This window comes from Epinephelus lanceolatus, chromosome 8 (assembly GCF_041903045.1).
Source record: "Epinephelus lanceolatus isolate andai-2023 chromosome 8, ASM4190304v1, whole genome shotgun sequence".
Lineage (NCBI taxonomy): Eukaryota > Metazoa > Chordata > Actinopteri > Perciformes > Serranidae > Epinephelus > Epinephelus lanceolatus.
In genome coordinates, this window is record NC_135741.1 from 47,329,811 (window position 1) to 47,353,628 (window position 23,818).

Genomic DNA, 23,818 nt, shown 5'->3' on the forward strand with positions numbered 1-23,818 from the left:
AACCTTGTGTGTATTGGTGGTTAATACAGCATTATCGCCACCTAGTTGGAAAATTTTCAAACCGGCACAAGCCTAATTCCCAGCTTGGTCGCTTCCCTGACCTGCTCCTCCATGAGAGCAACTAGCGGAGAAACAACAATAGCCACTGGGTTTTCACAGAGTCCCATCTTTTTCCCCATCAACAGAGCCACCTGGTAAATTAAACTTTTACCAAACCCCGTAGGAAGGACGGCAAACACATCCTTTTTTTCAATAAAAGCTTTCAGTGCAGCCGTTTGTTCTGCATTTAAAGAAAATATACATTCCAGTTCGTTCAGCACATTTACCATCGCAGTTTCAAAATCAGTAGCCATGTTGGTTGTTTACCAACATGGCTACTGATGCCAGAATGTGCCTTTTTGATTGCATTGCCAGACTGATCTGTGGAGCGAAATAGAACATGAGTTTGCAAGATCAGGATGGTTTCACCAGGCTATAAATAAGGTCCCAGAGTCCTTAAAAAGCATCAAATTAGAGCTTGTTTACCAAAATATATGTGCCAGGGGAGGATCCCCAGACCTTGTGACAGAGGTCTGGGCAAATTATTTACATATCAATCAATGTTAAATCAAATTTCTGTCTGTCTGTGCTTTCACGTTGTCTGCTGGAATGATATGATGATTGCTACATTGTAGTGTTGCACGGTATACTGGTACCAACGGTAGTCCGCGTTACTAAAACACGACGGCAGGCTACATATGATACCATAATGTTGGAGTACCTCAGATACCACTACTGTGGGATAAGTTCAAAGTCCAATTGCAAGAGGGTGAGTGTCCATGCACCATCCAATAACAGCGCGTGCTGGCCACCTGGCACTCGATATGCTGCTGCAGTGGTTTGTATCCAGTGACATTTCAGGTATTAGCTGAGCTATTGAGTGTCTTTAAGCAGTGAAAGTTATTAATTTATTTCTACTTGTAGGCTAGATTTGTTTATATATGCTGCAGTGATTTTTCCACAGAGCTCTACGGTGCGAGCATTTTACTCACATTTGCGACTAAAAATAGTTTTGTGCTAGCAAAAGAAATCATTAGGAGCATGCTGTGCCAGTACAGATTTCAACCAGCAGCAGAAACAAAAGGCGAATCCTGCCGGTTGTGGGTTGAACGGGGGTCACAGACACAGACAGGAATGTATTCCTGTCAAATACGGCGGCCATAGTGCTCCGTGGCGCAAGATAACGGCTTACCGGCGACGGAGAAGCCCGGCTCCAGGTCCAATAATTTCCTCTTCTTGATGTCATGACTGCCCAAAAGTACCTGAACAGCCGAGCCGTGGCGGCACACAGGTATGTGACGTGTCGGAGGAGAAATGAGCCGTTCACATTTTTCTCTTTGTGGGAGGTAACGGTCCACAAACCTCACCGCACTTTAGGGACTGTTCTTAACTTGCCAGGGGAGGAGGGTGGCTGGTTGATTTTTGGTTGATTTTTATATTATTTATTTATTTATTTTGATCCCCCCTATGTTAATCACTTATTTATGCTGTTTTTGCAGTATGAATAAGTCAATAAGTAATGTATTCCACTGAAATATCATTGATGTATTATAGAAAAGTGATTTATCTTTTTATAAATGATTAAAGGCACATCTGCCTCATTTTTGCTGTGGTATCGTGATACTACTCAGAACCATGATACTTTCACTGGTATCGTACCGTGGGTCCCAATTTTGGTACTGTGACAACACTACTACATAGTAGTGTCTACTTGATGTGTATCTGTGCTGTTCAGATTAATATGACAGGTATTTTTTGTTTTTGTTGATAATGTATATTGCACTAGTAGTTTAACACTGTCTTGGAATTTAATAAATATTGACAATCAATTTGAAACCCTTACAGTTGCATATTTATTTTCAGGATGGGATTTTTCCTGTGAACAGGATTTACTGCTTTTCTGACCTCCTTTTTCAGTGTTGCCAACTTAACTTTGTCGCTATATTTAGCAACTTTTCAGACCCCTTTAGAAACTCTTTTTCAAAAAAGCGACTAGCGACAAATCTAGGGACTTTTTCTGATGTTATTGAAGACTTCTGGAGACTCTGTCGTGAGAGCACGTATTGTTTCTATTTTTTTCAACGAGCAGCGGATGCTGCCGTGGGCTCCTCCCTTGCCCCAAAGCACTCAAAGGCGGCCCAGTCCTCCCTCCCAGCAGCAGTCAGAGCAGGAGCTGTTAACCCCTCCACGTCCAGACTGCAAGTGAATCGCGCATGTGCGGAACCGCCGCTGGCTGATGATTCCGACCTGGCTTACAGTCAGGGCGGGATGTAAATGTAAAATTTTCTTTGTCTAATATAAATCACCGAAAGAAGGTTCATTTGTAGTTCTAAACATATTCAGGGTGTTTTTTTACTCAGTTTTTGTCTCTCTCACGACGTTATTCCTCTCTCCTACAGCAGCCATTACAATTACATGCATATGGACAATTATGCAAATTAGGCGATGACGTCATTTAGCGACTTCTAGCAACTTTGAGGACAGCCAATAGCTACTTTTCTTACTGAGGGGTTGGCAACAGTGTCCTTTTCTGACCTTATACTTACCTCAAGTTGCCTTTTGGGACATACATGCATACATACGTACATATCATACTTGCCTGTAGAGAGGAGTTAATTACAGCCTCATATAAAATCAACAATAATGATAATAATATTAAAGCAAACAGAGCTCTGGTATCGGAATAGTATCGGTATTGGCAGATATCCAAATTCAGTTATCGGGATCAGATCGGAAGTGAAAACATGTGGATCGGTGCATCCCTAGTTTAAAAATGGTCAAACGGTGTGCATGGGGTACATGCAACTCTGACACAAGGTATCCTGAGAGGCTGGGCGACCAGGTGTATTTTTACACTTTAAACCACATCTCAACTGAGAAAAGTGTCTCCTTTGGATAAAGTTGTGTGGTAACGTTAGACCACAACATCGACTCAACGTGAAAAAATTAACAAGGAGTTTGAGGCAACATATTGTCACTTTGCTGTAAAGAAATATGAAGTTATCTTTAACATCTCTAGCTAACGTTAGCTCCTAGCTGCGTTGTTCATCATGTCACCTTGTTTGCTGGGAGTTCATTAGCCTATTTTGTTCTAGTTTTGTACTTTGGTGATGGTACATCATTGTTAGCTGTTGTCCAAAGGGCTCCAGTTAAACTAACATTAACTTCTGGAGCTTAGCTTCATTAACTTATCTGTAATGGCAGAGATAACAAAGGTTGGCAAACGTTATGCTGAATGATTCAGTGTAAATACTGTAGCACCAAACTAACAGAGAGACACTCTTGGTAAAGATGGTAAAAAGGCCGTTATCCTTTTCTCATATTCTGAGCCAAAAACCTTGACTTCAGTGGCACTTTAACTTGTTGTCTTTGATGGCGACGGCAACCAGATGCGGTTCACAAGCGTACACTGTGACCTGTAAATTTTGGCTTGTAATTTAAGCTTTTCATCGACCTTCTCAACAATAAAATGATGAATATATCCCTCCAGTGCATAGTTCAGGCCCATTTGGTTGCTTCTCAGTGACATCTGATCGTTATGTCTCCAAAAATCATCAATTCCCTCCTGCGAAATGCCGTGTACTGTGACACCTGCCATAGCACCCGGTCACCGAATGTTGATATTTTGTCCGGGTGAGTGGAGGGGGGCGTGGCTTAGCCATAGGTCAATTTTAATAAGAGCAGCTGTGTATACCTGCTGCCGAGTTGACGAAAATTCAAAACGTCAGCTTTTAGTCATTATGTTTTCTATGTTTTTTATCTTTAAACTAATCTAGTAAAGCTAATTTATGTATCAGAAATTTCGACTTTTTTTTTTTTCTACAGTTACAAGTAATTTCTACACACTTACAATCTGTCATTTCTCACATTTACTGATCATCATTTGAAAAGCTCAATTCGTGTCCCCTTTCAGAATTATGTTTTTGCAGGTATGCCTACACAGTGCAGGCATAACTCTTAGTAGAGTTTTATGTTTTTTCCTCAGCAGCAGTTTGTTGAGTGTGTGTCACAGGGTGGATAATTGAGGAACAAACTGTTTGATCATCACACTCAAGTCTTGGCTTGATTAGTTTGTGGTCGGATCAATCAGAGCTGATCAGATCAAATCAGATCTATGATTCAGAGGAGCAGCTGCTGCAGAAGCCATCACACATGTTAGACCCAGCGCTAGACGCAGCTTTTTTTTAACCAGTTCTTTGTTGTTTTTGTAGGAGCTCCACCGGCACATAGAGGAGGGTCTGGGCAAGAACATGTCAGAGAGGTGCTCCACCTCCATCACCAGTGCCCTTCAGGCCACACAGAGCGACATGATTGGTAACACTCCTGTTTAGATAGACTATAGATCACAAACATGCACCTGTTTACACTTGACATGCTCAAAAGTGCTTTAGAGGCTTCAATGTAGCTTAAGGATAATGCTAGTAGCTACATGCATGTTAACTCATTCACTATGACAGTAGTATCCGCATGTGGAAACTAGGGCTGTCAACGAATATTCTAAATTTGAATTTAAATTTGAAAAAAAATGGACCTTCGAATGTGAAAATTGATATTCGATTGTGGAGAGAAAAAAAAAACACCACCGCAGCTGTCCTCTTTGCGAGTGGGCGTTGGCATCAGACGCGCATTTCTCCACGCTAGTCGACAAGCGGTTCTGCTCCCAGCTGTTGTCTCCGTCACCCGGCTTGACACATTCGCTCGCAGCTCGCGCAGAAAATAGACCAGACGCCGAAACGATCACTGCAGGGCGCGAGCTGGTCATGGTCCGGTGCTTCGAGGCTATTCACAGCGCTTCCGCAGGCGGTGTGGCCACGGGTCAGAGAGGGGGGGCGAGCGAGAGGTCCGCAGTCGTTTATAACGTAATGTTATAGATAATTGTTTTATGTGTTTTAATGTGTAGGTATGTAAATGTTTTCAAAGACGTTTATGTTGAAATAAAAATACCTACAGGTAGTTATGTTTCATATACAAGTATATTTCCTTGTATTAGTTTGCCCTCTTGTGGACATAATGCGGAAAAAAAAATATTCGAATGGTTCGAACCTATGAGTTATTTTTAGAAGGAATATTCGAACATCATTTTTGAGCAATTTTGACAGCCCTAGTGGAAACATGTATGTAGCTGCAGTGTGTCACTGATATCTGTGGCTAAAATATGACTGAATATATCACCTTGATTGAGTGTGTGCGTGTGTGTGTGTGTGTGTGTGTGTGTGTGTGTGTGTGTGTGTGTGTGTGCGCAGAGGGCCTGAAGCCTCTGCTGCCCAACCTGGTCAGAGAGCAGGTAGACAAGCTGGTTCCTCGTCAGTGTTTCAGTCTCAGTTATGACCTCGCCTGTGACAAGCTTTGCAGTGACTTTCAGGAGGACATCAGCTTCCACTTCTCTCTGGGCTGGACCATGCTGGTCAACCGCTTCCTGGGGCCCAAGAACACCCGGCGGGCCCTCATGGGCTACAACGACCAGGTAACACCTCAGGAACTTAAATCCCTCTCACTGATCAGTGTAATAGCAACTACATTTTTCCTCTTAGACCAAGTGAGTGAAGCTTCGAGAGAGTAGATGTACAGTATACTTAAATGACCTAAAAATACAGGGTTTCACCTGGATGGGCGGGGTGCTCCGTGAGCTCCGTAAGCATCTCAGCCTGTCTTCTAAGTGCAGGTTCATACTATATATGATATAAACTGTATGCACCTTTGCAAGAATACAGAACAAATATCCTGAATTATTTTGGTTTGATGAAAATGAGAAGTTTGACTGTATAACAAAATAAGAGCTAGTTTTGTTTGCAAAGGAAAACTAAACAAACTAGACTGAATTGCATAGGCCACTAGTATGGAGGCATGAAGAATATACTGTACATGTTTTCCTATTATTTTTATATTTGGTCACACACCTGAATACATGGAAACTGGTAGTCTGCCTCGTAAACCTGTTTGGACTGCACTGGCATGATGCCAGATACTACATAAATATCAAAATACAGGCACCTACATCTGAGTAGATTTTTGTTGTTGAAAATGAGTTAGTCTGTCTGAATGTCACTTTATTTTAGCACTGTTTAATTGTGGATATTTTCCAGTAAAGCTTTCAGATAGGGATGCACCGAAATGAAAATTTGTGGCCGAAGCCGAATAAAATTAAACGCTTGGCCAAATACCGAATAGTACGGTTGTTTAGTTTTTAATTAATTTTGTCATTTTCTTGACTATTGCATAAATTAAATAAATGTGCTTTAGTCATGATTTTCAAAGAAGGTAAATATTTATTGAATATTTAACATTTTTTAAATATTCCAGCAGACTTTGCTTAACAACAAAGCACAAAAACTTAAATAAAGTTTGTCATCGCTATTATCCCTCTAACTTACTGCTGAAAGATCTACTCTGTAGGCCTTCAAACAAAAAATGCATTAAGAAGTGCAATGCAAAAAACAAAAGTGCAAAAAAGTAGATCATAAACCCACAACAAATGAATGATTGTCCTTTTGGCATAAGTCTAATTAGTCACAGTAGATAATAGTATAAACAGAAGGCTCAGGTAAATCCCAATAAGTGTGAGTTTATAACCTCTTATACAGGTACATAACATAGAACAGATTTGTCAATAACAGTACTTCAGCTTCAAAATAAGGAAATTATGACACCTGAGACAACCCATACATTGTTTTATACAAACAAAAACATCTAATTAAAAAAACACATTCACTGTGTCTGTGTAATGTCAAGCCCCAAATAAAATGCTTAGGAAATTTGGCCCATGGTTGAACCTATGCTGACTCCTGCTGTAGGCCTTCAAACAAAAAAATGCATTAAAAAGCGCATTGCAAAAAACTAAGGCGCAAACAACAAATGAATTGTTGTCCTTGGCATAAGTCTACTTAGCCTTCTCCTTCAGGAAAAGTGGCAGGTTCTTTGTTATGAACAGTAGCTTCTCTGCTTTGTCACATGCAAGTCTGTTCCTCCTCTCATCAAGGACATGAGATGCAGCACTAAACAGTCTCTCACTATCGGTGCTTGTGCATGGAGCAGCCAAGTACCTTGGAATGGAAACAACATTAGGTTCAGTTCATTTTTTTATCAATGCCTTAGCAATAAAAAATAAATAAAGAAAGAAAAAGAAAATCAATCCCTTTTCCATACTATCAGTGTATTGTTTTAAATGCTACTGTATCATATCGCCATTTCTCTTATGCACTTCCATTGCTATTCCTATATTGTTTTATATTGCTTTTATTAGATTCTACCCTTTATTTTTACTACTGTAAACCACTTTGTAACTATGTTTTGAAAAGTGCTGTAAAGCTTATTATTACCTGCGTGCCATCTGTGCCAAGTCAGGGAAGCGGCCTTGATTGGTCCTCCAATATGTTAGAGGATTATTACTCCTGTGGATGGGGACTTCTGACAGGTAACCGTCTAGCTGTTGAGCAGTTGCACTTGTTGTCTGCCTGGCATCTGGGTTGTTTTCATGGAGGATCTCTTCAAACATATCAGAGAGTGAGGGCACACCGGCTGCGTGTGTGGCGCGGACCCTTTTTGTCTCTGCACCCTCTCTGTGCGTCACCTGACTGTCTCCAAGCGGCTTTAACAAGTCCAATTCAGCCTGCACCATTTCCTTTACCCTCTGTTTTTTCTCCACATGCATGTAGTGATCCTTGTACCGTGGGTCAATCACAGTTGCGATGCAGAACAGGGGTTCGGCGTCTGCCTGACTAAAACATCTGTTGACAGCTTCTAACAGCGCACATTTAGTTGTTTTGACTCCGTGGTCTGTTTCAGCCTCTTTGCTGAGAAGACATTCAGTTCTTGCCAGTAACAGGATAACGTCTGCTACAGATGCATCGGATGAACTTATCTCCTTTGTTATCTGCTCAAACGGGGCGAGAAGAGAGAATGTTTTCGATTAACACCCACTGGTATGAGGTGAATGTAGCGGGCAGTTCATAATCTGCTACGTAGGCAGCCAGGACTCGTTTTTGCGCAAAAAGGCTTTCCAGCATATAGTAAGTACTGTTCCACCTAGTGCTTAAGGCGAGAATAAGCAAGGGGGGAATGCTTAAAGTGACCTACAATTTTCCTCCCTGTCGCTATGACATCTGCTATACTGCGCTGACTTAACACTCCCTTGTGGACCGCTAACTGTAGTGTGTGCGCCATGCACTGTATGCCTTTCAGGTCACTGTCTTCAATTGCTTTTGCCATATTTTTTGCATTGTCACTGACTACTGCATGCACTTTAGAAATGTCAATATGCCAAGTTTCAAACATCTTGGCGAATGCCTCGGAGATGGCTGCTGCCGTATGTGATCCCCTGAACTCCTGTGAGTGAATCACAATCCTTTGTAACTTGAAATCTGAGTCAACCTACTGTGCAATTAAACTCAGCATGCTGGTGGGGCTGACATCCGAGCTCCATATGTTTGTAGTGAAGCTGAGGGAAGCAATATCTGTAGCCAAGAGCTCGTGGACGCGAGCTGCAACGACATCATACATCTCAGGTAAGCACACGTCAGAGAAATACCGTCTGCTCAGTATGGTGTAATGGGGCTCAGTGTGCTCTACGAGCCTCCGAAATCCAATGTCCTCCACAACTGTAAAGGGTTGATCGTCCAAAGCAATAAACTCCATTATCTTCTTAGTAATTCTGTTTGCTTTGGCACTGTCCTTGGCAAACTTTTTTGTCTTTTCAAAAATGTCAGCCACGGATGGAGTTGGTGTGGATGGAGGAGCTTCAGCTTTCCTTTTTGCTGCTGCAGCCATCTCTCTCTCGTACTCAGCATGCCATTCGGGGTGCCTTGATTTTAAATGATTAATTAAACTTGTCGTGCTGAAAGTCTTTGCAGATGAACCCCCTCTAGATATTTCAGTTTTACATTCTCTGCAAACCGCTTTTCTTTTGTCACTCTCCAACACTTTGAAATATCGCCACACTACTGACATTTTACTCTGTCCGTCACCGCAGGCTGTTTGATTGCGTCATCAAAACACGCCGCTACTATTCGGCCTTGCTTTTCACTTACTCCACCGAATACCAGATGTGTGTTTTTTTGCAATATTCTGCTGAATATATTCGGTTACCAAATATTCGGTGCATCCCTACTTTCTGATGACCAATTTAGAATTTATCAGCAGGCAGGTAAGACATTTGAAAATCTGCAGGGCAGTCTATCCTTTGTCGCGGTTGTAGCCCTGTCAACACTACAAGGAGTAAAAATCTAAGTGTGACTACCTAAATTAGTGATCACAACAAAATTTACAAACATCATTTCTATTTAAAGTATAGTTAAAAATGAAGTCGTCTGTAGATTTAATCTTGGGGTTAAAGCAAAGGTTACATTAAGTTTTTAGGTTACAGTTTAGCAAGTCTTTTCAAGTCAAAGTAACAAGAAAACCCAAAGAGACAATGAGACTCTGCATCAGGCACACAACTAGGACTGCACGAAAACATGCGATATGTGAATATCGTTGAATATCGTTGAATGTTGTTGAATATTGCGATAATGAATTGACTCGTGATGAATGAATATTGAATCATAGTTTAATGTCTTTCTGCTTTCTGCTAACACAGACTCCAGACAATGACTAGCCTATGGACACTGAATAAAAAAATGAAATGCACTGATGTAAGCAGGTTTTCAATGTATTGGTTGTCTGGGACCAACAGGGGACATTTAAGTGTGTCCTCAATAGAATTAGTGTTTTTTGACAGGTTGTAGTGTTAAACTGGTGTTTGATGTTCTATGGTTCTACTTATGGTTATATGCATGTATGGTGAAAATGGGTCTGAAAATTAAATGAAATCCCAAATCTGAAAACTTAATTCACAAAGCCACATATTTATATATGAATCTGTACGTTCAGTGTATACACAACATGATAGAAATGCCACATCTTGAGCTGAGTTTAGAGAGCACCAAAATCATCTACTGTACCTAGTAAGAGGTCAATCAGTTGTGATGTATGATTGTAATATGTGATAATCCCATAGAAATAGAATATCTATAGATGATCCATAAAATTGTAAATAAATGACTGTATAAATGTAATAGTTCAACATTTTAAGAAATATGCTGATTTCTTTCTTTCATTCTGAGAAGAGTTTTTATGTTTTCTTTTAAGCTCTCTAACTCCGCCAGGACACTGATGTCCTCGCTCCCCCCCCCCTCCTCTGTTAAATGGTATCTCCCAGACGCACTACGTCATCAAACCATGTGATGTTTGGTATTGCCAGATTCAGGAAGCTCTCGACTTTTCAAAAATAACATAGTTTTTCTTTTATTTCTTATGTATTTGACACAAGAGTAGCCTAAACACACACAGTCCAAAATCGCGATGAGTGGTGAGAAGTCATGTTATGCCGTTTTTCGACGGGAAAAATTAAAGGATTACTCGCGATCTTATAAGCAGCTTTTAGCAGGGACTTAGCTCTTTTATAAAAGGTAAGAGTCTCACTCCTACCACTATTTCTGGCTGAGATACACCATCTAGAAAGTGGGACCATAACTTTCACATTTCATATGGCTTTAGTTGGTGATATTTTATGGTGTTTCTGTGTCATAAACAACATCAGCTATCATAATCACACCTGATTTCAATTTTGATGGTACAATGTTTGAAGCTGGCTGAGTGTTGTTTGATCACTGACAGTACTGTTTTGAAGCTGAGAGACTGTCTTGTCTTTTGGAACTCCGCCTGGATCTTTTCACGGAAAATTCTTGGTGCTTTCTTCTTTAAATTTGAAACAAGGGTTCATTGATAGTGTGCCTACAGCCCCATACTGTTATTTACCTGCACAGATGAAGCCACAGATAGTTATTCATCCAGAAAAACATTTTTTATTTTATTTTCACAAGAAACTTCAGGGAGTTTTCTTTCTTGCAAGACCTCATGCATGCATGTAGTCAGAGCAGTTCAGAGGCTACAGTCATTTTAATTTGGGTATGTCATTTTAGGTGTTTTTGCTACAAAATGGAGGTGGAGTGCAAGAGGCTTTAACTTATTGAGACAGTGAACACAACAGGAAACAACAACGAAACTGGTCATTTCTTTAGTCTGTGAACAACAACAGTGACTCACAGGTGATTTCCTTCTCTTTCAGCAAAATCCTAAATAATTGAGTTGTTTTTTCCCACCTGGACCTTTATGCTCTGCCAATTTTCCTCTAATCATCACACCGTCACCTGTGACAGGCTGTTATGCTACCATAACCATTGCACATTCACATATATGTAGATTTTTTTGCCAAGCTGCGAGCATTACATAGGTTTACATTACCAAAGTTTTATGACAAAAATCACTTGACAACACTGCGTCTTGTGTGTGCACGGCGAAAGAGGATAGGGAGTGATGCTGTGCTGTTGCCAGAGGAGCCGCTGAATGAGTTCCCTCTGAGCAGTAAGTTGCTAAAAGAGTCTGGCTGTTCAGAAAACATTCAGGACACCACAGTTCATTCCACAATACTGTAGCTGCTCCTCTTTTGGGAACCACTGTGGAGTTGCTAATAATTTTGCTTTTAGCCATGCTTGTTGTTGCCGTGGGTAACAGTATGACGTCAGTATGTCAGCAAGCAAAATATTGCAGTATCACTATGTGAAGTTCAGTTCTGTGGACGGTAAAACATTATTGATTCATCATCAACATGAGTCAATTCAATATCGATCAGCAGCACAATCACATTATCACAATGTAGCACTATCAACTGTTCTTTGCACACAACCCTATTCATGTTTACAGTGTACATATTTTTATATTATTATTATTTGTATTGAGATTTTATATTTAATTGTTAATAGTATTTCCTTTTTATACTTATTCTTCTAAAGAAGCGTGTTCCTTTGTGTGTTACTCTATATTTTTCTATATTTTATATTCTTTGTTATGCACCAATATACCAAGCCAAATTCCTTGTATGTGAAAACCTACTTGGCAATAAAACTGATTCTGATTCTGATATCAGGGGAAAAAAAAAACGCCTTGCCCTGTAGAGTTTCTTGTAAACATACAAAGGAGTAGTAGTAGCACTCTGAGGCAGTGACTGCGCTCTGTGCTATAAGCAGCTGTGTTCTCCCTCCAGGTCCCCAGGCCTATGGCCCTGACTCCAGTCAGCACCAGCATGCCTCCATTTCCACAAAGCTCCATGACCCAGGAGGAGCTGATGGTCTCCATGGTGACTGGTCTTGCCTCCCTTACCTCCCGTACTTCCATGGGTGTCCTTGTGGTTGGTGGCGTGGTAAGGAGACACACACACACACACACACACACACACACACACAGATGAGGAATAAAGGCCTAGATATAAAAGGACAAATTGAGATGTGGTTAAAAGCTCTGGCAAAAGCTAGTAAGTGGACAGTGATTTAAAGGGCATTTTTTTTTTTTTTTTTTATTTTTTATTTTTTTATGCCTCCGCTCCGGTGGTAGTAGTACTTTAGTAGCACTATTGCAAAATTATGTTTTGGGGTTGTCTGTCCATCCGTCCCATCCTTGTGAACACAATGCCTTGAGAACGCCTCAAGGGAATTTATTCAAATTTGGCACAAATTTCAACTTGGGCTCAATGATGAAATAATTTGTTTTTGGTGGTCAAAGGTCAAGGTCACTGTGACCTTGTGTGTCTCATTCTTGTGAAAGTGATATCTCAAGAACACCTTCAGGGAATTTCTTAAAATTTTGCACAAATGTTCACTTAGATTCAACAATGGACTTATTTGATTTCTGTGGTCAGTGGTTAAGGTCAATGACCTCAAAGAACACAAGGGGAAACATTTGCAATACATGCCGGTTAGTTTTGTGTCCAACTTCATCTCGACTTGCTCTGACGTATTACAAAAGTGGACGGTGATAAAACCGTGAGAGCAAGGCGGCCGCAGTTTTCAGAGCCAGGCGCTGCAGTTGCTCTCCACCAACTGCATCGCCAGGCTCTCACCTGATCTAACAGCTGATTGGTTCAGATATCGACTCAAGAAGACGTTTTAGATAAAGTTTTCATTTTTGTTGAATTTCAGAAAATAAGATTGTATTTGTCTGATTTGAAGATTTATTCTGTGAACAGAAAACATGTTGTATGACTTATGTTGAAGTGACTGATGGTGAAGTTCAGAGACTAAATACATTCATCATAAACTATACAGAGTCTAGAGTTCTCAATGGGCCCAAAAATTCAACCCGAAACCGAAATGACTAGAGGGGCTTAAGCCCGAAACCGGCTCACCCGACATCATCACATACAACACTGGGTCTGAGCCCGATTGAACGGGCTTGTTGTTTTTTTTTTTTTTTTTTTTTTTTTTTTTTGAATGGAAGGGGGAAAATTATGATGCTCCCCCTGTGCGCCTCAGCATATCTCATGCCCTGTCTGTCGTAGAGACATGAAACTTTGCACAGAGATGCCTCTCCTCATGAGGAACAAATTTGCCTCAAGAACCCATAACTTCCACTTATATAGATTTTTCGCCATTTTGAATTTTTTGAAAAACACTTCAAATCGATCTTTTTCTAGGAAGTTTGACCGATCTGCATGAAACTCGGTGACCATAATCTATGGACCATTGTCTAAAGTTCCCTCTTGGCAAAAGTTGGAAAACTTACTAAAACTGAGCTTCTATAAGGCAGTGTCTTTAACTATGTGCTTTTCAACTACTAATGTACAGTTTTAGCCCACTAACTATCCCACTATTGGCAATGGTACTACTGTACTTTAAATAAAGCAATCGTACTATCAAATTCACAAACACTCTGTCTGAATACATTGCTCTTCTTAATGGGTTCAGTTGACTATTTAATCTGCAATTTCCTATGACCTGTACCCCAAACACACACCATGTGAAACTGTACGTGGGCAACTGTGCACTCAGTGGGTATAGACTAGTCTTAATTAATGGTGAAAATTTAATCCCACACATAACATATAATGATGAATTTAATAGTTTTATTCCTATGATATGTGGAGAGCAACTAGTCAGCCAGAACAGCACACCACACACTAACGGGTTCAATTCATGATAAACCAGAGTCCCAACTCTCAAAACCTAAATCTCTCACGGTCAGATGTGTAGCAGGAAGCAGGAAGAACTAGCTGTTAGTTTTTTGTACTACCTTTTACAGAAACTTCATGAAGAAAAAAACTTAAAATATGGATGAAGTCATGCAAGTCATGAAGTCTATGAACATGGACTATACATGGTACAGCGTGAGCTGGAGAGGAGTACATTCTTAGTCCCATGTGATATTGCATTAAATCCCTCTGATGCCGATTTCGGATTACACGACACCTTTGTCTGTTCGGACAGTCACTATGTCAGATTAGGTGGTTATGGAGTCATAAAATCTTGCTGCAACTTTGCCAACATACAGGACAGATTACATGTTGGTCCATGACCAATCATTGCTGGTCATTAGTGATGTGCAGGTCAGAGTTTTTTATGCCCGCCCCAGCCTGGCCTGCCTAATCCATGAACATATGTATTAATCAGTGACCCTTAGTTTTAAATGAGACGCCTGAGGAAATTCCAGATCTCTCCTCAGATACTTAGGAACTTCTACTCCTGTACAAATTGAAATTAAGTGTACAAATTGAAGGAACTGTCAGAATTACATCACACTGGAATTGTTTGAATATGATTGAATGTGACAAATGAAGAAATAAATTGATTTAAAAAGAAAGTATCACTCAAGAAGGCAGAGGAATAGCTTAACATTTGACACACAGAGCAAGAGAGAGCAGCTTAGCACGCTGCTAAGCTAACTGCTAAGTTAGGGTAACTATCTATGTGTGTGCAGATCTGGAAGGCAGTGGGCTGGCGTCTGATCGCCCTGTCAGTGGGTCTGTACGGACTCCTCTATATCTATGAGCGGCTCACATGGACCACCAAGGCCAAGGAGAGAGCCTTTAAGAGACAGTTTGTGGACTACGCCAGTGAGAAGCTGCAGCTTATCGTCAGCTACACCGGATCCAACTGCAGCCACCAAGTCCAGCAGTAAGCTTCTTAACAGTTTGACAGTACCATGCACCTCAGAGCAGCTGTGATGTCAGTTTAAAAAGAGATTTGAAAGAAGACCGTGAAGAACATAGACTCTTTGTGATTATACTGCTTTCTAATGTTTTTGTATCTGCTGTTTGTTGTTATCAGGGAGTTGGCAGGTGTGTTTTCTCAGCTTTGCCAGCAGGTAGACGTCACCCGTCAGAACCTTGAGGATGAGATCACTGACATGAACGTCAAGATTGAGCTGCTGGACAGCTTGCAGAGCAAGGCTAAGCTGCTTCGGTAAGAACGTCACCACACTAAGCGTACATATACAAACAGCTGATCAGATTTTTGGGTCAAGTGTTAAAGGGAAATCTTGGTTTATTTCAACCTGTCTCCTATCGTCCTAAATTTGTTTCAAGTGACTAGTGACATAAAAATAATAGTTAGCATGTTGGCCGTTAGCCTAAATACAGCCGGGGCGCATAGTAGCGTCAGACCTGTTAAAACTTAAGAGAACGGGCAACCTTCAAGTGCAAAGTTAGTCCACTAAACAAGCTTTTTTTCCACAAAGACCGCCTCATATCGTTAGGATAAATGTCAGAGAACATATAGAAACGACATGTAAACGTGTTGTCTTACCTTACCGGTGTGCTGCCATGTTTGTTTACCCCTTTAGCTCTGCTTTCCAAAGCGCGGCCGAAATATCGCGAGAACAAGCAGCGATCTCATACTGTGCCTGAAATCTCGCGAGCTCTAGATAAAGCCCAGCTGGATACTACTCCAGGTGGAGGTGTCTCGTTCTCTGACATTTATCCTAACAATATGAGGCGGTCTTTGTGGAAAAAAAGCTTGTTTAGTGGACTAACTTTGCACTTGAAGGTTGCCCGTTCACTTACTTTTTAACAGGTCTGACGCTACTATGCGCCCCGGCTGTATCTAGGCTAATGGCTAACATGCTAACTATTATTTTTATGTCACTAGTCACTTGAAACAAATTTAAGACGATAGGAGACAGGTTGAAATAAATTGAAATTTCCCTTTAAGGTTTTTTATCGTGAATGCCATCAAAGACCACATCGGCATACTTGTTAAAGGTTTGAAATCTCCAGGCTTCCTCCTATTCTGTGATGTTCACCTGTTACTCGTCAAGAAAACAAACTTTTAAGGTGAATCAACTGCTCCTTTATTGGCGACTGCCATCTGTACAACACACTTCAGGTGCCACAATAATAGGTACACTTCCTGTTCCCTCCACAATAAAGTCCCCCACTTCCTCTTAAGATTGGCCGTTATACAGAGCTAACCATATAAATGCAACTAATATGCAAACATAAGCATATTAAAAAATCACTTATTACCAATGCTCAGTTTGAACAGAATATTTCTTTTGCAAACAATAGAGCATATTAAACATGAATACAACAAAACATATTATAACATAGTTCAATAGGCCTCTAGTATTGAGCACAGTTTAAGCATGACTCAAGACAGAAATTAGTTCTTAATCAAGTTTCCATAGTCCTTCACTTAGTGCCTTTAAAGGTCATATGTATAACTGTTTCATCAAAACGAATATTTCAAAAAAAAAAAAAAAATACATCCATAAAATGTCTAGAAAGGTGTAGAATTAAAGTCTAATATTTCCCTGAAAAAAAATAATTATAGTAGAGAAATAATTGTTTTAGAAATTTTGACAGGTCCAAAATATGTCAATATTTTGATTTGGTTACGTTGGTTACGGGGGGAGCTCAGGGTTGCCACATTGTGATAGCTGCAGAGGTAAGGCGTCGTCCCAGCGCTATCCGTCGCAAATTCTAGCCGACCAATGGAGAAGCAAAATCAGAATCAACATCGGTTCAGCTTTTGATCGTTGGTGTCAGCTAAAGGCAGAAAAAGGGCTAAAAAGCCACGCAGAAGTTGCCGCTTTCCTTCTGGACAGGTAAACTAATGTTTGCTAACTAACGCAGCAGGGTTGTAAAAAGATGTATCTGCTGAATATATCTAATATCTAGTAAAGCCAAACTAGTAATTGCACTGCACCTAGATGAACTATGTTAAGAAAAAGTTAAAATGTTGGCTAATTTCAGAAATGTTACCTAATACTCTAGAAACAGCCTTTTTCTGGACAGTAACGTTAGTCTTTTGCGGCTTGTTGTAAAATAGAGTCGTAAAAAGATATATCTACTGAATATATCAAATGTGTAGTAACGCCTATTGAAATCGTGCTGTTTATTATTAGGGCCCTAGTGATGACTGCAAGTCATCCATGGAGGACCCTATTGAAATCGCGCTGTTTATTATTATTAGGGCCCGAGCGACGACTGCAAGTCGTCCGCAGAGGACCCTATTGAAATCGCGCTGTTTATTAGAGTTGGGCGTTATCCAAATTTTGTTACCGTTAAACCTTCCCCACATTTTCCTGGGGTATACGGTATTACCGTGACTACTACTTAAAAATCACTTTAAAGGGCTCAGAGGGAGTGGCCAAAATGTCGGCTTGTGCCTTTACCGTTCACAAACATAATAACAAACATTACATAGGCCTAAGAATACTGAAAAAATAACAACAAAACATGTACAACATTAACAACTTTTATTAATAAATATTAAAAAAAAAAAAAAGTGCAAATGCAGCGGTCAGCTAAACAGAATGAAATAACAACACTGTCTGTGGGCTACAGTCCACTTCCAAAAAAGTAACAATAACAACGGCGGTAACAATAATGTGTGCTATACAGCATATCCTACCGCAGCAGCTACTGTCCGATGGTTTATTTTTAGAACCTATCAACAAAAATCAAATACATTAAAAGCACAGCTCTACAGCATCCAATACTAGGGCTCATCAAATAAGAAAAGCAGAACAATAAATAACAAGGCATGACTGAAAATGGGCATAATAATCCTATCCTGAGAACGCAACGGGAAATACTGTTCGTTGGTTTATTTTTAGAGCCCATAGTTTGAAAAGTTCACCCTCTCCAAGTCCGAATTTTTCCGTCTATCAGAACAGGCTACTCCTCATTGAAAATGAAATACAAACAAAGTATAATGATAACTATAGCAGCATCATATGCTTCAAAACTATTCAAGGTTTTTCGCTAGAAAAACCAGCATGTTTACTTTTTCCAGCTGGAGCAGGGCACATAGTGGATTGACAACTTTGGCCGCGGTACTTTCAGGCAGCCCTCGACATCAGAGGAAAATGCCTGGCTCCATCACATTTCCACCTGAGAAGGAGGTCTTTGTCTCCCTGAATAACAGGCTCGCGACAACAGGTCGTTAGCTCTGCTCCTGCTCACTCCTGTATGGTGCTGACTGGACCTGCTGCCACATCTGCTTTTCTTTGAATGAGACTGCCCAGAGTCCTCTGTTTTTCGGTGGTTTTATTAGGGCCCGAGCAACGATTGCAAGTTGTCAGAGGAGGACCCTATTGAAATCGCGCTGCTTATTATTATTTATTAGGGCCCGAGCAACGACTGCAAGTCATCTGCGGAGGACCCTATTGGAATCGCGCTGTTTATTATTATTAGGGACTGAGCGACAACTGCAAGTCGTCCGCAGAGGACCCTATTGAAATCGCGCTGTTTTTTATTATTATTATTATTATTATTATTATTACTATCATTATTATTATTATTAGGGCCCGAGCACCGACTGAAGGCCGGTCGAAGGCCTTCTTGAAACTAAAAGAATTATTAGGGGTCCAAGCCCGCGGGGCCTGGGGAACATGTATGCAAGCAGACGTGTTTCCCAGGACCAGCGGTCCTGGGAAACCTATTGTTTTTGTTCAGATTTTTATTATTATACATCTTATTATTATTATTTTTCCGTAAGTAAAACTATTGCTGCAGGCTACACCATGCAAGGGAGGGTGGTGCAATTTGGAGGGTTGGTCCAGACCCCTGCAGGGACCTCAGATGCAAAAATATACATATGTGCACCTGCAGGTGGCGCTACAATCAAGATTAATGTGTTTTGGCATGTAACTCCCACACCGTATGTCGCATATTCAAAAGCCTTATATCCATGGCTTCCCTGAATGGAGCTGCATCACGTGTGCATGGCCCCGTCACTTCCGCCTAACTTTTTTCCTGCCAAAAATGGCAAAAACTGCAAAATCTACTTTTTCAAACTCCTCCTAGAGATTTTGTCTGAACTGCATAAAACTTGGCACCTAGACTCACAAGATGGACCTGACTTAAAAAAGAATTTTGCCCGGTCAAAACATGTACAAATTATTGACGTACACATTTTTGTAGCTAGCTATGAAAACACAAACTGTTCCATATCTTTGTCAAATTAAAAGGATGTACCGAAATGAAAATTTGTGGCCGAAGCCGAATATTATTAAACGCTTGGCCGAATACCGAATACTGAATACCGAATATCATTGTTTAGTTTTTCATTAGTTTTTGCAGATGAACCCTCCAGATTAGTGTTGTCACGATACCAAAATTGGGACCCACTGTGCGATACCAATGAAAATACCATGGTTCTGAGTAGTATCACGATACCACAGCGAAAAGGAGGCAGATGTGCCTTTTGTCATTTATAAAAAGATAAATCACTTTTCTATAATACATCACTGATATTTCAATGGAATAAATTACTTATTGACTTATTCATACTTCAAAACGGCATCAATAAGTGATTAACATAGGGGGGGTCAAAATAAAATAAATAAATAAAATAAAAATCAACCAGCCACCCTCCTCCCCTGACAAGTAAAGAACAGTCCCTAAAGTGCGGTGAGGTTTGTGGGCCGTGAACGGCTCGTTTCTCCTCTGACACGTCACATACCTGTGTTCGGCTGGCTCAGCTGTTCAGGTACTTCTGGGCAGTCCACACGCCAAGAAGAGGATATTATTGGAACCGACTTCTCCGTCGCCCGGTAAGCCAGTGGCCGCCGTATTTGACGGGAATACATTAACGTTACTGTCTTTGTCTGTGTCTGTGACCCCCGTTCAACCCACAATCGGTGGGATTTGCCTTTCGTTTCTGCTGCTGGTTGAAATCTGTAGGCTGCTCGCACAGCGTGCTGAATGATTTAAGCCTATTTTGCTCGCTCAACTATTTTTAGTCACACATGCGAGTGCCGTGACGGACGGATCACCACTCTGCCGACATTTTATTTTGCCTATCACGGCACGCCATTTGATTTTGTTATCAAAACGCCGCTACTATTATTCGGCCTTGCTTTTAACTTATTCCACCGAATACCGAATGTGTGTTTTTTTGCAACATTCGGCCGAATATATTCGGTTACCAAATATTCGGTGCATCCCTAATTAAAAGCTATCAATCCCAAACCTGAGATCCTTAGTTAGCATGTGACTGTGAGGGTGTGAACCGACGTTGGTGAACATTGGCCTTTAAGGGGTGCTATAAACATGGGACGTTTATATCTCCTCTCAAAAATTGCGCAGATACTCCACTAGGTGGCGCTATGAAATATGCAAACGCGTTTTCCTGTTACTTCCACAATTTAAATCACATATCCATAAACTTTATATCCACGTATTCCCTAAATAGAGCTGGATTTGCTGACATAGGCCCCGCCCACTTCCGCCCCACATTTTCTTCGCTAAGTCGCCACATATCCGAAACCTACTTTTTCGAACTCCTCCTACAGATTATGTCCAAACTGCATGAAACTTGGCACGTCAACTCTTACGATGGACCTGATCTAAAGTTATCAAAAGAATTTTGCTCGACCAAAAAATGTACGAATCATTAATGACAAAAAAAATTTGCTAGCTAAAATATACATATTGTTGCATATTTTTGTCAGACTAAAATATATCAACATGACACTTAACACACTTATTCCAGAGGTTGTTCAGAGGCTCGGTGCCAAATTTGGCCCAAATTGGCCACTGGTGGACGCTGTAAACCCAAAAATATTACGTTTCCTAAAAGTTGATAGGATTTGTACAAAAATAGGTGAGTCTGATGTGGGGACAGTCCTGAGGCCAGCCGCAAAGTTTGGTAATGATTGGTCAAAGTGGGCGTGACTTATTGCAACAAATGCATTCAGCCTTTAGTACTTCCAATGCACTTCCCATTACGGTGAATACTGCAACTCAGACGTTGGCCTGTGTCCTGACGCTCGCCCCGAGCCTGATGTCCTTTGGGGCTGACTACTGTGGGCTCCATGGGGTGTGGAGGCCGAGTTGCGTGGGGAGGCTTGGACCCCATTCATAACTGCTTGCAGTTCTAGTTGTTATTATTATTATTATTATTATTAATGAAATATTCTAAATATAGCATACAGGCTCAGACTACAGGGGTCTCTTCCAGAAAGCAGATTTAACAAACTGTGAGTCTAACCCTGAACTCTGAGTTCATGAACCCTGAGATGGAAAAGTTTTCGGTTCCAGAACAGCTGATCTAAATGTGTTCAGTCAACTCTAAGTGTGTTTGCTCTGACTTAAGCCCGTGTGCGGTGAATGAAGAAAGTCATCATTAATGGAGCTCTAATACTACAATTCACTATGGCAATAGCAGATACTGTGAGTTTTGTGTCTTCACGTCATTCGTAATTCATTTGCATAAACTTTGTAATTTCACTGTACAAAATGCTCACATAATGATGAGTGTGAACACACCTTTACTCTCAGTGATCACTCATTTAATCTAGTACAGCCAATTACACATCACAGCTATTGTCATTAAGTTGCATTTATAGCCCTTTTCAGACATACACCTTGTTACACAAGTATAGATGTTACTAATATGTATGTGTTTGTTTTGTTGTGTTAGGAACAAGGCAGGCTGGCTGGACAGTGAACTTAACATGTTCACCCAGCAGTACCTCCAGCACAGCAAGTAAGTGACACAGAGCATCCACCTGAGAGGCCAAGCAACACCACAGGAAGATTTGGTACACCTGCTGAAGTTCCCCCTCCTGTTGACACACTTCTGTATTTCTAAGCTAATCAGAGGAAATACTTTACAATGTTCTGAACTGATGAGGAAAAATAGAATGGTTTCTGACATTAGTGAACAGAGTTACCAGGTAGTTGTGATGTGGATGCTTTGACTTTAGCTCAGGATTGGAGTCCTGTGGTCAGCTGGTGACTTGTCACACAAAAAGGAAAAGTTAAAACAGTGAATCAGCTATTAAATATCACCCACTACATGAATTATAAGGTTTAACCACAGACTTAAAAACACAACATCCCCTCAGTGTATGTCCTAATGCTCATTCTTATCTTTTGAGCACTCTTGTGTTAAGTTGTGGTGATATGCCAATGACCATGAACCTGAGGTCTCCAGATGGCTGATTAATCCGACTCTAGAGCAGAAGTACAGTCTGAGCTCTCCTAGCATCCTTAGTAGCACTGTTGAGTGACTTATATCAGCCTCTGTCAAAAACTCCACACTGTCTTTTAAACCTGATTCCAGTTAACTCTGCCACATGGAACTTGGCTAGATTTGACTCTTCATATACATTTTGAACAATAGAAAAGTGCCATGCTGAAGTAAACGACAGTCCACATAAGGGACTGGAGGAAAGTGTCTTATGTGAATAGGATAATGCAAAATAATTTATTCCTATAATTGTTGTAGTTTGGAAACTGTATCGTTTTTTTCCCCAAAATGAAGCTGTCAGAAATAATCTTCCTGGGGCCAGAGGTTGCCACTGGGAAAATGCTCACATATTTTTATTACAGTGACAAGACGGAGAACTACTTTTCACCCTTACAATTATTTTTAGGAACACAAGTAGAACTGACACCCTGTGCACACTGTTAGAAGGTTTTTGTTGAGCCCATCACAGCTGTTCCTTGTCTCAGATTGGAGACTTCACACACTAATGGCTGATGAAGCAAACAGAGAAACCCTTTACCCTATATGGAGAATAGCTCAATGTCTTCATCTGTTCAATGTATTTCATTTATTGTTCCTTCTCAAAGTTAACCTAAATCTTAATTCTTGTGAAGAAAGTTTGTTTGGACTGTGAAGTAATTGAAAAGACTTTAGTGTGTTAAACAACCTAGGAGAAAATATAAGCACGCTTTATATCAAATGTTCCATATGTTACTTTCAGAAAATCCTTATTAACACCTCTCTCTCTGAGGCCATTACATGAACTGCAGTCTGTCTCCTGTTGTTTTCGCTCACACTCTGTAGGTGCAACTGAGCATCTGTGCATTGGCCAAAACCGTAACATGACATACGACTGAACGTGATTGACCATCATTACTCTGATGGGAAATGGAAAATAAATGATCCTATGTAGAATAAAATTAATATATGTAATATTCCTATATTTCATTGGAACCATTGGCTCCATGATACTAACTAGCATGCTGTTTGCAAATTATTTTACCTGCTTTCCTTTCAGAGCTACCACCAGCAGATCCACGCAGCATCGCTTCACAGATAACTGGCTACGCTTAGTTCAGGTTACGATTACTTGTTGGCCGCCCAGCTAGTTGCAACATGCTACATAGATCTGGCATTAGTTGCTTCATAACGTTACCTGATAAAATAATTTGCAAACCAGCCCCGGGAGTCTGTATGAATTATACACTCAAGACAAAATTTGGAATGATAGCTAGCTGCACTGAATTTGACTACATCACTCTTTATCAGATCACAGATGACACAAGAATTAGCGGTAACACTTAAAGGTATCTACATAAGGGTGACATGACACCGTCATAACTATGACATGACACTGTCATGAACTTGTCATAAACATTATGTACATGTCATAAACGTTTATGACTGCTGCCATTAAGTGTCATTCGGGTTTTGTAATGACAAGTTGACATTGTTTGGGTTGTCTTGATTATGAC

The 23,818-nt window shown here is 40.5% G+C and overlaps 1 protein-coding gene across 1 annotated transcript in view; it reads left to right on the forward strand.

The window, feature by feature from the left end:
* The window catches only part of mfn2 (mitofusin 2), a 68,293-nt gene extending 46,301 nt beyond the window's left edge, over positions 1-21,992 (forward strand). Inside the window, exons 13-18 of the mRNA XM_033629004.2 lie at positions 4,251-4,353; positions 5,283-5,503; positions 12,116-12,271; positions 14,821-15,017; positions 15,171-15,305; positions 21,774-21,992. Coding sequence (XP_033484895.1) covers positions 4,251-4,353; positions 5,283-5,503; positions 12,116-12,271; positions 14,821-15,017; positions 15,171-15,305; positions 21,774-21,843 — 882 coding nt within the window. The 3' untranslated portion in view covers positions 21,844-21,992. The remainder of the gene's footprint in view (positions 1-4,250; positions 4,354-5,282; positions 5,504-12,115; positions 12,272-14,820; positions 15,018-15,170; positions 15,306-21,773) is intronic.
* Positions 21,993-23,818: the final 1,826 nt, after the last annotated feature.